Source organism: Sinocyclocheilus rhinocerous, unplaced genomic scaffold (genome assembly GCF_001515625.1).
Source record: "Sinocyclocheilus rhinocerous isolate Xijiao unplaced genomic scaffold, SAMN03320098_v1.1 scaffold1251, whole genome shotgun sequence".
Taxonomy (NCBI): Eukaryota; Metazoa; Chordata; class Actinopteri; order Cypriniformes; family Cyprinidae; genus Sinocyclocheilus; species Sinocyclocheilus rhinocerous.
The window spans coordinates 364,555-382,491 of record NW_015636566.1 but is presented as its reverse complement, the minus strand read 5'-3'; the positions used below and the strand labels follow the sequence as shown (position 1 = coordinate 382,491).

The 17,937-nt window shown below is 36.8% G+C and overlaps 1 protein-coding gene across 2 annotated transcripts in view; it reads right to left on the bottom strand.

Moving 5' to 3' along the window:
• The window catches only part of nol4lb (nucleolar protein 4-like b), a 145,265-nt gene that overhangs the window by 78,219 nt on the left and 49,109 nt on the right, over window positions 1-17,937 (bottom strand). For both annotated transcript variants that reach the window (XM_016562619.1, XM_016562620.1), the window contains exons 3-4: window positions 16,697-16,808; window positions 14,101-14,210 (exon numbers count right to left, since the gene is read on the bottom strand). In XM_016562619.1, the coding sequence (XP_016418105.1) occupies window positions 14,101-14,210; window positions 16,697-16,808 (222 nt within the window). The remainder of the gene's footprint in view (window positions 1-14,100; window positions 14,211-16,696; window positions 16,809-17,937) is intronic.

Here is a 17,937-nt window from a genome sequence, read left to right as displayed (position 1 = left end):
TTTTTTCATGAGGCAGACGATTTCGTGTGTGTGTGTTCGTTCGCCTGATCGGGAATTTGCAGTGACAGAAACGGTGACATTCCAGATAAAGTTGGAAAGGAGTAATGCCTGTGTTAATGATATTGAGTAGGCTATTATGGCCAAAGAAGTTATTTTGTTTGATAAATAAATGTTAATTTAAGAGCAGCCCACGATCAGTGTATTATGTTACCGTTATCCCTTACGGCTCCGACGAGGTTTTGTTCCGTCCTCCACTCTGTGACACCTCACAAAAGACTATTTTTATCCAAGCAGCACGGAGAGCCGCTTCAGAAACGTGCCGCGGCTTGCTGATAAACACAAGCACTGACTAGAGCGGCCGTGATCAGCTCCGGTGGCCGTAGAGCTGTAACGCGCCGTAGACGCATGCAGTGAGGCGCAGATCAGCTCTAACGTCACTGAATCTGCTGTTAAAAATGAACCATCCATTCATCATCGGTTCGTGAGATCGGCCAAGTTAGTTAGTACTGATCGAGTCATAAAATGTGATTATCGGCCGATACCGATCTCCGGCCGATCGATCGGAGCATCCCTAGTAATGGCAGTTAAATTCATAATGAGTAATCACAGTATTTTTACTTTGTTTACTTTATTGTTTTTGAGTCCATCATGTTAAGGTCCCGTGTTAAAAGATGTTAGCCAATCATAAAAGTGGGCTGTAGTTTGTATGGTTAATATTAATGTAATTGTGAGCAAACTAGGGTTTAACAAAAGGTAATTCGGCCCGCACAAGGGGACATTTTCTCCGATCCGGCCCTCAACCTTAAATGAGTTTGACACCCCTGTCTTAAAGGGAGAACACCCCAAAACCGAATGTTTCAGTCAGAGGATGAGAAACAGGGTGGAAAAAGATCATAATCACTCAATTTTGAATGTTTTTCATCCAAAAAAACTTATAATTACACCTCAGGGAGCATAATAAAAAAAAAAATATGACCCCTTTAAAGCTGCTCATCAATATCCTGTTCTAGTATGTTGCTCAGTCAACTGTCAGCCTTTATATCTGCATACAACTGCACAGTGCACAAAAATCTATTTTCTCTCTTTTAGAATTGTTCAGATTATAGCTTTAGCTGCTCTGAAATTGGACTTTGTGAGAATAAGCAGATTTCTAGCCAGTCATTTATAAAGAGTTAGAGTGTTTAATAACACACTGCATGAAATTTAGCATGCAGGATCTATTCAAAAGTTTAGGGGCTGTTTCAGAGGAATAATATTAATTTGAAATAGAAAACTTTTTTAACATTATAAATGTCTGTACTGTCACTTTTAATCAATTGAATGCATCTTCGCTAAATAAAAGTAAAGATAAATTTCTTTCAGATAATAAAAAAACAATCTTACTGACCCCAAACATTTGATTTGGTACTGTATCCACCTTTTTCCTGAACGTGAAAGTCTCGCCTGACTCATACTGGAATGATCCTTTACATTTCCGGTCTCTGGTGTTTCTAATCAAATTAACACACTCTGGGCTGATAATATAACGTTAAACCTATGAAAATGGTTTTAAAAACCATAAGTTTCAGAGAAAGTTTCATAACTTTTCTAGTGACACAATGCAATAGCACACCTGTCATAGTTTAATGAATGGGTAGATGACATGATGCGGCTGGAGGTTAGCTGCATTGAAAACACATGAGCGCACATATCCTACATACAGCTCCCTATCAGGGTGAAGTTCAGTGGATTTTGCCCACAAAACACACATTATTTTATTATGTCACACACAGTATTTTAACTTGGGTGCTGCAAGCCATGCTCGTTTTCTCTTGTCAGTCTTCGTTATAAATTGCAAGGCATTACAGTGCCGGAAATTTACAGATTTGCTGGTGCACAAAACAAGTACTTTACAGGAATTCCAGATTGTTTCCGTTACCGTGGCAGCCAACAACAGCACAGCAACAGTTTTCAAAATCAACTACTGAGTGTGTTGCCTGAATGACTAGTCAACCAATTGGTTGTAGTGAACCCTTGTAAAATTAGACTAAATTAGATGTCTCAGGGGAGCTTTACATTAGACACGCTCACATATTCAAAAACAGACAGAGTTCAACAGAATGTAACAAAATGCAGACATCTCTTAAGTTTTCTGATTTCTGTCTCAATAGCACAGCATGCTAATTAAAGTCTTTAAAATATATTTTTTTATAAAATCTATGACATGACATCCATGTGCCTCGTTGGTAGGATCAATTAGCCATAGTTCACTACTTCACTTCTGCACTGGTGGCAAAAACCTCGAAAACCAAATGCCCAGAGTGGTCCATTTATCTATGATAAAACCGCAGCTTTAAATCAATAGCTTATGGGGGTTACAATACTTGCCCTGCTTCCTGAATCAAACACGTGATCTCTTCCCCCTCTCTGCAGGAGGCATGTTTGCTCCCCGCAGCATTGCTAAATGAAATACATGGGACATTTTTGTCTATTTCTTCACAACGTCAAATCGTTTTTTGGGGTACTCAAGGAAAAACATCTCAGCTTTTGTGCAGATAGATACTTGCTTAACCGATATTCTACTAGTGCAACTACTGGGCAGATTTTTGAGTTCTTCTCTGATATTTCAGTCAGATAGAGTGTGTTTTTTTTTTTTTAAAGCAGAACTTCAGTAGAGCCATTAAATAAATATTCTGGCATTTCTTCTATTCAATGAAGTGTCTCATGTTCCTGTGAAGCACATAAGCTTTTGATACCAACTCCTGCTGAGATAAAACAAAAACATACTCTTTTCTTTTTTCCTTTGACATAGTAGTGTTTTTTTCTCTGTGAGACATGCAGCCCTGCTGGAATTTTAAAGGGAGTCATTTCTTGACAAATGTTGACAATAAAGGCTTGTTTTATTGTCTTTTATGGGTTTAAAATATCTGTCAAGGACCAGCACATAGAATCACAGGGCTGTTCGTGTGAAGAGAAATAAAAATGTAGTCACACAGATGTCCTGATATCCTCTCGCACTGTTAAACCGACCATCAGGACTGTATAGAATTGGTAGAGTATATATAAACCAGATTACGCTGCAAAAAAAATACCACTCGAAGAGTGCTGATATCTGAGATGACCTCACTTCCTGAAAGATACACCGTGGAGCAACGGCTTTATACAGGTCAGCAGAGACGACTGGCATAGCCGTGCAGTTTGTGACCTCTGCAGCTGATCTCAGCCTTCTCTTTCTGTTTGCACTGACCAACTGATGTCTTCCAATGCGGCTTCTGCAGCCGACTGCTATTGTCTCTAAACGACCTCTGCTACTGATCCCGTCATCCCTGTCTGCAGTGTCCTAGCCTTTCTGGAAGCATGAACAAAAGAGGCACGATCAATTTAGTCTGTCAGGTCGGCTCGAGTAGTTTGCTTGTGGATGGAGACTGCAACAGAAGACCAAGTTGCTCAGATTAAACATTACTGAAAGGAAATTAAAAGGGATGATGATCACGATTTCCCATTTCACAGGCTGATTTGTAGGGAGCAAGCAGCAACCCAACAGAATTCAAGAGCAGATGACACACAAAGCCTCAAGAGGTCAAACCCAGCATTCAACAGACACATGAATTACTGTAGGTCCCACTACAGCTATTCTTCTCTAATCCAGTCAGTCACAAATCTATCTCCACGATTAACCACTTTCCCTGCTCCACAAACAATTCCACAAAAATACAGATGAAAATCCCAGAAACCTTGCTGAAAAGACCATCATTGCTGGTACAAAATGGGAATTGCAAGGAATTTTACCATTTAGATTACGATTCTAATTCCACTAAACGATTCCATTAATATTTATTAGTACTTCTGAGGAATTACCAAATACATGACCATAACTATATTATAGACAAGTGTACTATACTTTGTTTTGTATATATAAATATATAATTTAAACAAAAATACAAAAAAAAAAACATTTTAAAGTACCACTGATCACAACAACACACTTTTACTACACTTTTCCTATGTGTATCTTTGACGTTGTTATAGGAGTCATTAATTCAGTGTTATACTTAACTAAAACTAAAAACTAAAATACACATATAGACCCCATTTAGGCCGGATTAGCCTCTTAATTGTTTCAGAGGTGGAATTGTCAAAGATAACTTTTAGAAGAGGACATTGTAAATTAGGCTGGTAGTTTATTTTTTCCCCCGAGGAGGGCAGGGGAGAGGGCCAAAGTTCAAGAGTCAAGTTACGGGGCAAGTAACACATTTCAGGGCTGATTCTACTCGCATTTGAACCCTTTAAACTGTCCTGCAGATGACGCCGCGAGCTTGTGCAGCGCTATCAGGACCCATTCTGTCCATGATCTATTTAAAAACACAAACTTTTCTCAGTTTATTTAGTTAATTGTTTAAGGCCATTTCGTGATTTCAATCATCACGCAGTAACCAGCATCACCCTGAACACCCCCAACCCCCAATTTTTTTTTTTTTATTACTGATCTGTATCATTCACGTGGGTCATGATTTTAGGCCGAAATTAAAAGGAATTCTGGATTCATCCAGAAGGATCACATCCCTGAAAGTAGTCTCACAAACCTCAAATAGCTACAACATTACATATTATTCTAAATTAGTCAAGAATTAGGACTTTGGTCCAGTGAGTGAGTCAGATGTTAATTTGGTAACTGCTCAGGCTGATTCACCAAGTGATTAAGTGGTTTTAGACTGATGAGTTCGTCTGTGATTCATCTCTGAATCGCTTTGACCAATTCATTAAAAAGGACCAGCTTATGAGGGTCATTTGTCCTCAAACTGGACTACACTGGTCACACTGCACAAACATTGCAATTTTTTTACTGTAGCATTTTTCGGTATAGAGAAATTGCATTCTCATCACATTCAATTCAGACTGCAAGCTTAAAGCTCAACTAAAGCATCATTTCTAGAGCTGCTAGAGCTGTGGTGCTGTAGTTTTAGCAGTGCAGGAAACACTTTCAGAGTAAAGGTGCGACCTCATTGGTGAAAGCTCACTGAAATTTTGCTGACAAAAAAAATCTGTTGTCTATTGTCAATAGTGTAGCAACACATGAAGCACAGCTCAAACTGAAGTCACTTTTAAACCAAGCAGCTTTCTGTTGGTCAGCGAAAATTTGCGTGACCACCTTGAATCCGTTGTGAAATCTATGAGGGGAAATTTTTCACCTTCATGTGAAACTCCTGATCGTGCAGATTCCTATCAAAATGACTGGATTTCGAGTGTGAAATTTTGTAGAGCACAGGTAAATGTAACCTGATCCATCTACATAAGTGGTAGAAATCTGAAAGCGTTCTTTACAGCAGGGAGGTCACCCTTAGGTCCACTTTTAGACTTCAGTTAAGTAACGGTAAAGCACAGACAGCTCTGCAGGGAGGCCTGACGTTCTGCTGGATGAGTCTTACATACAGTGAAGCACCAGAAAAGTGCAGAACAGCAGAGAGGACACTGGGGAGCCTGTATGTCACATCCTAGATTCCTCCCCTCAGGTCTAAGCACATGTTGCCCAAGAGGAAACGAGCCATGAAAAGACAGGAAATTACACAGTGGGGGACCCATCATCAGGAGAGCATCTCATTGGATAGCATGATGCTCACATGGGCTATAAAAGAAAAACAATAACATTCCAAACAAAAACATACTGCGTTTGGGCACTTGGATGTAATGACAATAGATTGCTCAGTGGCACAGATGTACAGAGATGCTCAGAAATAATTAAGCTCAAACCAGCTGCAGCTACTTGGGCAATCGTAATGCTAAGACAAATCAAAAACAGCCTGGAGAAAATATAAAGAAACTTTTAATTTGATACGCAACGTCATTTGCAACCCAATTTATTCCTGTAATATGACATATTTCTGAAACAGGATATTCAAAAAGAACAAAATTAGGAAAGGAATTGATTAGAGAGTGAAAAATGGACACTATGTATATTACAGTATGAATTCTATACTACTAAGGTTTGGGGTAAGATTTTTTAAATGTTTTTGAAAGAGGCCTCTTAAGCTCAAGGCTGCATTTATCTGATGAGTAAAACACAGTAATACTGTAAAAATATTATTATATTTATATAATTATATTTTAAATATTAAACACATGATTCTTCAGAAATCATTCTAATATGCTGATCTGGTGCTCAAGAAACATTTCTTATTATTATGAATGTTTGAAACATTTTTGTGGAAACCATGATTACTTTTTTTCAGGATTCTTTGATGAATAGAAAGTTCAAAAGAAAAGCATTTATTTGAAATAAAAATCTGTTGTAACATTAAAAATGTATTTACTGTCGCTGTTGATAAATTTAATGCACCCTTTCTAAATAAAAGTATAAATTTTTCACACAAAAAAAAAATACTGACTCTAAACGTTTGAACAACAGAGTATATTACACATGAAGGCTTGGTGACATGATGGTTTAACAATTACAAAGACAAACATTTGCTCATTAAGAATGCTTATTAAGAAAGTAAATAGTGTCAATTTTAATTTCATGTTGACTTTAAGATATGGCACGTCCCATCTGCAATGATGCGAGAACAAGTGGCCGTACAGACCCATGGGACACTGAAACAGTGGAGCTGAGAAAGAGACACATCTCAAGGCTCCAGATGGGAATTTTGATGCATCTTGTAATGGCTGGGGAAGAGCAGAGGATGGTACAGACCCTCTCAGAGAATGAAGGAGCAAAGAGACAGTCATAGGAATACCACAGGGACAATACAAAGAACAATAGATTCAGAAAACCAGAGCTGAGAAAGGACAGAGGGGGAGAGAAACAGGGAACGCAAGCGGAAGGGAGCGAAAAAAAGGGATGGGAGAGGATGAGTTCGACTATTTAAATGGCTAGTGCACAAGGGGGAGGGAGAGAAGGAGCGAGGGAGATCCTTGCGGGCCGAACAGCTTGGCTTTAGGGAGGGATTATGGCTCATGGAGCTTCCCTTCTGCTGGACAGGCTGACGTGGGGGTCAGAAAAAGTGATTTTATTTTGGTAGGCTTTATCCTTGTGAAGCTCTGGCAGAAGGCAGAGGATGATAAAGGTGGTTTTAAAGTCTTTAACCCTTCGTAAAAACCTCTGTGTTATTAATTTGCATGGACATTCAACTTAAAAACCAGAAAGAGACATTTAAATAGCCATATGAAATGTGCAACTCGGTATATATATATAGAGAGAGAGAGAGAAAATGGGGTAGTGTGCCATTGCTAAAAATGGGAGTGATACAGAAAAAGAAGCAGAGCAAGGAGTCACAGGATAAGGATTAGAAAATGTAAAAAAAAAATGGAAGAATAAATGTGAATTTTGGCATTTGACTCAGTGTCACATTGCTTCGGTTCTTAGACACCCACATCAGTCTACAAAACCACCTGCCGGAAGCACAGAAGAGCAGAAGAGACAGAAACAACACTGGAATAACTGCTGAGCTTTCTATTAACTGCACAAAACATAATTCACACAAAAATTACAGCCAAGGTGGAGCAACCTGAACTTTTATTTTCTTTGCAATAATATTTTTTTCCGTCTCTGTACACATGTGAACTGTGCACAATAGTGTGAATGTTTATTGAAGAATTAAATACCTTTTATTTCGAATTTTTTTATTTAAGGAAGCTAAGTGTCATCGGCAGTGAGGCAAGAACAAGTGGCAGTACAAACCTAAAAGAGACATCGAAACCCTAGCACTACAAAAGCAAAAGTAAAGCAAAAAGCACTTTGTGAGATTTGTAAGTTAGTAAGCTGCTCTCTGATTTCAGGCCTTCATGCAACGTACAGTAACAATAGCCTGCAGAACCAGCTTTGCCAGATCCCGATAAAAACCCACAACAAAACATTTCAGGACATGGACACATAAAAAAAAAGTTTTCAAATGAAAACAGTTTAAGTATTTAATAATATCCTGCTACAACAGCATCTATTGTATAAGCATATAAGGTAAAAATAAATAAATCAATAAAAATAAAAAATTTTGCTAGGGTTAAAAAAGTTATCATATATAAATGTATGTTTATCGTCATTCAGCAAAAAACTTTAACATCTTGACTATACACTTGATAAATTCAATCATGCATTTCTTCACATATGCTGCCCAAATCCATCACAGAATTCCTTAAGTTAAATGCCCAAACCCATTCATATAACATATAGAGACTCTGATGCACTGCATCACCCATTGTCATACTATATCATCAATTCATAACTCTATGATGCATATTTTCATATAGCTAGAATAATGTCATGATCTATAAACAAGTTCAAACACAGATTAAGGGCCACACTGATTAATCAAATGACTCCAAACCTCAACATGTAGAAAGTTACACGTTTCTGTTGTTTATTTCAGATGTTATGTGCATGTAATTATTTTTCTTTATACAGATCTTATATGCATGATGACATGTTATTAACAAGCCGAGGACCTTAAATAAACCCAACTGACAGTCCTGCATGGGCTATTTCTGCAATGTGGTTACTCAAAAGTTTTAAATAAAACGAACAAACTAACTAAACAAAAAAAGTAATAACACGCTGCTGTCAGCATGTATGCATTATCAATAATACATCAAGTGTGTAAAAGCGCATATTTATCAACAAATGACAGCCACGACTAAAATACTTCAGAAAGAAATACTGACTACTGATAACAATCTAAATGGACGCTACTCCTGTTGCCAAGGTTTCGCGATCGCGACGCGCTAAAGACGTTAAAATAACACGACTTCATTCCGTCATCAACACACTGTTCAACTTGACCGCCAAACGCGTCGCGTGTTTGTACAGGTTAAACCGTAACGCCACGGTAAACAACGGTAATGTCGTTTTAACTGTTCAACTTTAAATGTACACGACATAACTCCGTATTAAATGCCTAATTGAACAAATAAATAAACATAACGACCTTCCCATACGCTCTTTGCAGCACTAGTCTGCTGAGGGGAAATCTATAATAACCTGCTATTTAAGATAATGAATTCATGCCAGCCTAATTGAATCCTTACCTTCACTGGTGGACGCAATTTGTTTTTAATATTCTTCTAAGATCCCGCCCTCGTTGCAGAGCCCCTCTCCGCTCCACTCTCTCTATCCGTTTAATATTGCAACAACATTGCTGCGGTCGCGACTCTCTCCAGCTACCAGCCCTGAAGACGGAGGCGGGGCCGGCGGCGCTGACGTCACGCCCCCGCTATGAGTACTGTACAGTGAGGTACAGAATCACCAAAACCCACTTTACAGCAGTTCACATCCCCTCCCCTCTCTCTTTCTGCCTCCATCTTCTCCACTGTAAATGCAACATTTGTGCTAGAAATCCATATTCATATAAAAATCATTTGTTTGCTAAAGCAAGACCACATCACCTTTTCATTTAAAAAAGAAGCATACTGAAGGCTTATATGGTAGAAATAAGAAAAACCAAGGAACACAGCCTAGAATCAGCCTAGTTTTTTCTATTCCAATACATCAATACAGTAAACTCTCCATCCTGATACTGTCCTCAATTACCCAGTGAACATCTAAGTGCATGACCATACGCATACTTTGATTTATGAGTCACTAATGAAGCCCTCAGGAGAAGCACATACATTCAAAGGAATCGGAAAGTACAATTCATGGCTCATAATGCAAACTGCACATTCCAGTGTTTAGAAGCAAAAGTCTGGATGTTATATTTAGACTGACTTTAGGAAATAGATTAACAACATCAATGCGAGAGGACAATGCGAGTCTTTGTCTTCTAAGTCGGTTTACAAACTGTGTGATTGTGAACTGGCTATTGTAATGTTTGTTTGTTTTTTGAAGACGCAAATGCATACTTACTAATTGTTGTCATTAAGTAGCCATTAAAATAAAATTCTAAGAAATAAAAAGCAGCATGAATAGATTAAATTAATCTGTCGCTGTAACATAAATGTCCTTGAGGCTTTAAATTAATTTTTCCACCGGTTTCCACTAACTTACTATCTGGAATAAACCACCAAAACATTACAAAGCAACTTTGTTCAGCTAGTTATATTGTTAGTTAGCAGAATGAATTGCTTGGTAAATCTGCCACCTACAGACAAAATGGCACAATACAGCTTTTATAAGAACAAATGACACATTCACATTCACTGACACTGCTAGACTTGCCACCTCTGCCATATTAAATTTAGTAGTGACACCGCTAATATTTCAGTGTGACAATGGAAAAAAAATACATTTAACATTTACAAATACAGCAGCTATTTTTTCAGCAAAGCTGACTATCACATAAAAGAAAACATTGATTATCCATTTAATGCCAGTAAGAATGTAGATGGAATAAAATCTATCTTCTGTTTTCTGTGACTACAGTAGGCCTAATTTGCTAGAATATTTGAGAATCTCACACCTTTCCCCAGAGAGAGAGAGAGAGAGAGAGAGAGAGGGAGGGAGAAAGAGAGAGAGCTAAAGGAGGAGAGAGAATGAAATGAGTTTCCTGAAGAGGAGATACAGCAAATGGAGAAAAAAAGGCCATAAACGATAATGAACATTCCCCCTCTCCTTAATCTCCTCCATCCCCCCTCTGAGAGCCGGGAGTCTGCAGCCTGCAGGAAGGATGCTGCTAATTTCCTTCTTTATTGAATTGAGCTGGACACATGCGTCCTGCTGGGCCGACCAGCCTCCTCGCCACATCCTCTGCTCCTCTGCTCTCACTCCTATGCTCATCCAATGACCTCTTTGTTAATTATTCTGCCTATCTGTGCCATGTGTTTCTCTCGGTTTTCTTTTGCCATTTCTATTTCTCAGTACTTAGTCTCTATTTCTTACTCGGCCTTTCTTCATCTGCCTTTGGTACTTTCTGCAAATAAGGTACAAAATAGGACCTTTAAAAATAGGACCTTTGAAAGGTGGGGGTTATCCTTCAAATGATTGTCACAAGCTTAAGGCTTTCAAATGTAATTATATGAAATGTTTAATTTTACACTACTAATTATTGGAATTTTTTAAAAGAAATTAATACTTTTATTCAGCAAACACACATTTAATTAAACAAAATGCTTTTGTTTTGAACTTTCTATTTGTCAAAGAATCATGAAAAAACATGCATCACGGTTTCCACTGAAATATTAAACAGCACAAATGTTTTCAGCATTGATAATAATAAGAAATGTTTCTTGAGCAGCAAATCAGAATATTAGAATGATTTCTGAAGGATCATGTGAGACTGAAGTAATGATGCTGAAAATTCAGATTTGCATCACAGGAATAAATTAGTTATTTAGTAATAGTTATTTTAAATTGTACAGATATTTCACAATATTATTGTATTTACTGTATTTTTTGATCAAATAAATGCAGCCTTGGTGAGCATACAAAACTTTTTCAGAAACATTGAAAAAAGCTTACCAACCACAAACTTTTGACTGTACTTTCGCTTTAAATTAGGTTCTCAATTCTTGCAACCATGTTATCAATATTTTGTCTATAAATGACTAAATGTTGTTTAAATCCCTGATTTGTGATATTGTTATTTTTTTACGCAATGAACATGAACATCAAAAAATGAACGTCAAATTTAAATAATATTCTAATGCAATTTTTTGCCTACATTAAGCAGCAACTTGGTACAGGCTGTACTCTTACTGTAGTTGTCACATGTAATTATTAATAAATTTATATTTCCCATTAAAACCAAAACATAACAACATTATATAGTTGTATGATTTTAATTGTTAGACACAGTTGAGGTGGTCAACCTTTGAGGTGGAACAGGCTCAGATCCCCTATTTAAATGACAAGGTACAGTTTTTTCATGTGTTTAAAGCTAGCTTCATACTGTACTGTAGCATATTTTTATTGATAGTGCCTCTTGCGCTTTCAGCTCATCATCCGCTTCTCCTGTCATGCCCCACCCAAAGAGACCAAAACTGCGGTAGGACATTTCACACACACACACGCGCACGCGCACGCGCACACGCACACGCACACACGCACACACAAACACGCACACACGCACACGCACACACACACACATTTCCTGTCTGCTCCCTACAATTTTCTCAAAGCGAACACTCTCACACAAAGAATGAATACAGTGATAAATGAAAACAAGGTATGGATTCAAAACAGAGTCCTGAACATCATGAGCTTTTATATTAGGGCATTTTATGTAAGAGACTCTTGGAAGAATTTCACAGTATAGAAAGCAAACAACAGCAGTGCACAGGCAGATTCTATAATAATAATGAAATCGCACTGCGGCATGTCTTGTCTTGCATTCAGTACACAATAACAGGAAAATGGAACCAAAATTTGGAGTTTAAAGAGATATTTATGTGTACTGAAATCGAAAAGGCCAGCCTAGACCAGTATGAATTCAAGTCCGGGCTGGTTTATAGTGGTTAGTGGTGTATAGGTTAGGTGCCAGACTAGTTGAGGGAACAGCATAGTTATGTTCAGTGAAGCTAGTCAACCAGCAGAGTAATTTTGGTGAAGCTGGTTGACCAATGAAGTCTTGCGGGTTAAGTGGGCTAGGAACCTCCTGAGTTAAGCGCCATTCACACCAAGAACGATAACTCTAAAAATAACTATAACTACAGTCTAGTAGAGTCCTCACCAACGGATGATAATGTTCTGGTTATTATAAGCGTGCGATGGGCCAGCTAACAAAAATGTGTTCTAAGAATGTTTTGCTAACATTCCCAATAGGTTCTGAGACATATTTCTGAACATTCTCTTAATGTTCAAAATGTCCAGTTTCTTAAATTATTTAAAAACATTGTTTTGTAACATTATGCAAATGTTATGGGAACATTCCATTTTATCATTTTGTAAACATTATAGGAACATTACCTTTGAATGTTTTCGGAACGTTCTGAAACAATTAGTAAACAATTAGTGTTTTTAACATTTAAAAATCAAAATGTTTCAGAAATAAAAACTTCCATGAATGATGTATAATAACGTTTTTGTGCTAACTTTTGAAAACATTATTAAAGAACAGATAATGCTGAATGAACATTGTATTAATGTACCTGGAAGATTGTTGTTCATAACTTTGCCAGAACATTGATCAAAGTTATGAGAGCGTTTTCCTTTTAGCTGCAGTTATGTCATTTTTCTTTAAAAACATTGTTTTGTAACATTATGCAAATGTTATGGGAACATTCCATTTTATCATTTTGTAAACATTATAGGAACATTACCTTTGAATGTTTTCGGAACGTTCTGAAACAATTAGTAAACAATTAGTGTTTTTAACATTTAAAAATCAAAATGTTTCAGAAACAAAAACTTCCATGAACGATGTATGATAACGTTTTTGTGCTAACTTTTGAAAACATTATTAAAGACCAGATAATGCTGAATGAACATTGTATTAATGTACCTGGAAGATTGTTGTTCATAACTTTGCCAGAACATTGATCAAAGTTATGAGAGCGTTTTCCTTTCAGCTGCAGTTATGTCATTTTTCAAGCTCCTGTATTCTAGTTGGCTGTCAACAATCTTTATTGTTATAGTCGTGGTGTGGACTTCACTATTCTCATAGAATTAGAATGATTTCTAAAACTTTATCTTTATAGTTATTGTCCTTGATGTGAATGGGCCTTTAGACTAACCATGATGATCGCAAGCAAGTGTCTACTGAGTTGAACACATTTCATTGTGTGTACAAACTGAGTTGTACATGACTGTAAGTACGGCTCACCTTCGTTAGATTGGCACTTCACCTGTTTTCTCACACCTCAGCTAATTAGCCAGCTGCTCAGAACACTTGTTAATTAGAACAGAACTAACCGCCATTCCTTCTAAATACTATACCACACAAACTCACATCCACCCACCCCACCCACAGCTGGCCTATGTGCCAGAGTTCACATTACTACACATTATAAGCAGTACAGTACACTGACAGTGCCAGAAATACCCAGCTTAGGGCTAGAAAATAGTGAACAGTGACATTTTTTTACCTTCTAATAAAAATAAATAAATGCAAACTGAATTAAAACACCTCCTGTCAGTATGCACAATGCCCACAATGATTTCTGCGCCATCTGGATGGACTGAAATGAGACTTGGCTGTTTACACGCTGAATGTATGTCGCTCAATAAACATGTAGAGATATTAGTGAAGACTGCTGTACCTGCTCGTTGTTATTCATGCACTGTAGTTTCTTCTGTTTCAAGTAGGTTGTTGTGAGGGGCATGTTGTAGTCTATGAGGTCGGCCGCCAGAGAAGATGGTTGGTTATTCTCTGAGAAAGCATGAGAGATTTACAACAGTGAGGCCATACAAATATGATTATCATGACAGGAAAAGTGAATAATTCTGTTGTTATACCTGAGATTCATATAAAGTGTGTGTGAGTACAGTAAATGTTATTTCTCTAAACTGTCACTAGAGGGCAGTATCTGCCCCAGTGTTTTCTGCAGGCACACTTCTGCCTCAGATTAACAATGCCAAACAAAGGCCTAATTATAAAAAAAAATCCATATGCAAATTACATTAATATGCATAGAGGAATGTGTAGAAATTTAAATCCATTCTCCGCCCACAGCTGTTATATTTTCATCCAAAGCCACTGTAATGATGTCCTCTGATTTGTGTGAAAAAACACTGTGAATGTTTGTGTGAAGATCATGATGATAATGCTTCTGACATTGACAATAATTATGCCTGATTTGTTTAGCGTGTGGTTGTGTGTGTTTATGCACACATATACACTAAATTTTAAGTGCACTGACAGTACATGGTCCTCCTGAGTTTCATGTGGTCTAAAACATAAGGAATTCCCAACAATTTCCTTTAGACTTCATGAATGTGGAAGCATTTTTAGTCATATAACAGCCTTCTCATTTATGGATTTTATCAGCTTTGAGTTAAAAGAGCCATGAAGCAACCCATTACCTGCTGATAATCTCACGCACACATACACATGGTAATGGATGAGCTGTTCACTGTGTATTGATCACCCATTTTCTCATTTCATGTGGATTTACCACAACAAACTAAAATAATTCCTTAAGGAACTAGATCACCGCTAAAACCAACATAATAATGGTTAAAGACAAAAATGATTTTCAGATGATTTCCAGTTTAGTCAGGATGCTAAAAAGACAGGTTTATTACACTGATAAAGTTGTTCAATCATTTTTTCACCTGAGACTACAAAAAAAACACAAACAAGCTAGCATGAATTACTGAAGCTAATAGTTAGCACCACCCTTTATGAAAAGAACTTAAGCATTCAGTGCTTACTATGGAAATAAAAAGAATATAATTAAGGTTGAACTGAATGTAATGTTTCCAAGCACTTAACTGCATGTTATTTACAATTAAATGAAATTGTTTTATAGGTTACGTTTATATTAAAGGCAGTTAGTTGAACTTCAGAGTGATTTTTGACCACTTAAGTAGGACTTCATACATCTTTACATGTAATTTCATAATTACTTCCGCTGTCTTTGAAGCATTGTAAAACATGGTAACTTTAATGTAATTTTAACTGAAACTTGTATGTCATGTATTTTAAATAAATGTATAATTATTTTGTAAATATTTGTTTAGAAAGTTACAATTTAGTACAATATATTATCTTTAAATTTAATATCAAATAACACACTACAGTTAAAAAATTATAATTAAGTACTTTAAATGTGCTTTAGTTTGTTAGTCAAAACATCAATATAAGCATATTTCTTTAAAGCCTGGCGAAAGATTATTAAAAACATAATGATTTAAAATGTACTTTGACGTAAAATGTTTAATTCAACATTATTTTCTCTTAAGTACACTTTAGAGCCGTTTTATGTCAATAGTATTATATTATATTATCAGAAATGTGAATAAATGAGCCGATATCAACCACAGTCTGAGTGTCAATTAAAGAGCGAGTGTACAGTAATTAATTACTCTGAATAATTCAGCACTGAACTTTCATACGGCCGGCTGGAGGGGAGGAGGTCTGCGTACCCCCATGGGCAAGAAGCCAATTAGCTGCTCTCTTTATGAGCAACACCCAACCAAAGCCCAACGTTGACACAACGCTTTGACAGTTTAGGCCCGGGAGGTGTTGTCTATCTGTTTATCTCAGCGAGCGGGACGTTTGAGGGCAGTTCTTCTGATTGGCAACCTGCAATGCAGGGGTTGGACTAACTGGGATTGCAGTCTTACCAAAATGTAAAAAAAACTGAGTTTTATCCATTTATTTTTTTGTCCTAGTGAAAATTTCCCAATCAAATCTCTCCCCCAATGGATTCCACCCACAATCACTCTCTCTCTCTTTAGAAATAATCTGGTTTCAGAGGCATTTTCTTTGTTAAAAGGCCTGTATTTGGGCTAATTGCAATGTGTGGGGAGGCTAGCAGGACACTCCAGTGACTTCAGCCTAATCAGAGGGTGTTAAGATGTGTGTGTTAGGGTGGGAGGAGGTGTGGCCAGAGGGGGTTTCATTAGCTTCGGGCTGGTGCGACGGGGGGAGCTCGTTACAGGGTGGGCAGGGGACAAAAGGGACAAGAGGGGATTTTCTTAACAAAGACAATGAGTTATCCAATTAAGCATTATGGGTTTGAATATGTATAAATATATGGGAATGAATGCTTTCTGTCGACCCTTTGGAAGCGGAGTCAATGAGATGTTCACAAACCGCCTTTGGAGTTCATACCTAAAGCCATAACCCTTACATCTAATGTATTACAGGTTGGCCTGTGTGTGTGTGTGTGTGTGGTGTTGGTACGATACCTTTGAACTCTGCACCACTGGGGCTGATGTGCATCCTCTTCTGACATTCTCCACAGCTCATCAGGAAACGGGTTACCGCCTCTCTGGGCAGGAACGCATACGTCTCCGCTATCTGACACACAAGCACAAACCGTATTAAACTTCACATCAGGATCATTTAGACTCACTGATCCTACAAACCCAAACTCTGAGTAGCATAGATTTCACACTCAGTAGAGCCAAAGCTTTTGTGCTTAATATATGGTAAAATGTTTTCACATAAGAAATGATAGCAACAATTAACAAGATGGAAAGAAAAATGCAAAAAAAAAAAATGCAAAAAGAAATAAACCCTATAAACCTGTTGGACTATTTATTTATTTCTTCTTTGAATAAGGTTTACAAGGGTTGTGCACAAGAAATCATCTTGTGCAGCTGCTATTACTTGATATGTTAATAATGTTGATTTTTAATTTATGCATAAATGTTGATTGATTGATTAATGTATTCATTATTTATTCTTTTCATTTTTTTTATTCATTTATTTTCATTTTGTGGGATTTGGTTTGGACAAGTACTTATTTAGCTGCTATTACCTAAAACGTTCAAATCTAGATTTTTTTTTAATTTATGCAAAATGTTCATTCATTTATGAGTTTATTCATTTCATTTTGACATTTCATCAAATGTTTTGCAGGGGACGTGCACAAGTAACCATTTAGCTGTTGTTACTCAAAATTTTAAAATGGAAAATAATAATGATTATTTATTCTTTCATTTTTTGAGATTTTATTGACTTTTACAAGGGAAGTGCACCATCCATATTTTTTCTTATTTGTGCATAGTCTTCATTCATTCATTGTTCATTCATGTCAATACCATTGGTTGTAAAGTTTAGCAAAGTTGTGAAACCATTACTGGTGATGTAATGTTGGTGAATAAAACAAAACAAAAGCATTTTCATTAGTAGTCTTAGACTTTTGGACCTCAATGTATTTTTACAAATGCACATATACCCATGGTCTACATTGTCTTATATTCTTTCACATACACACTCTCACAGCCTAACAATGTAATTTAGTATAAAATAGTGCATAATTTGAAAGTTACACACCATTAACTACTAGCACAACATATCCTCACAGTAGCATTTTTTTCATTATTACCTCTCAAAACTCAGCAGCAAAAAAAAATAAAAAATCCCTTATACATTTCCTATATATATATATATATACATATATATATATATTTTTTTTTTTTTA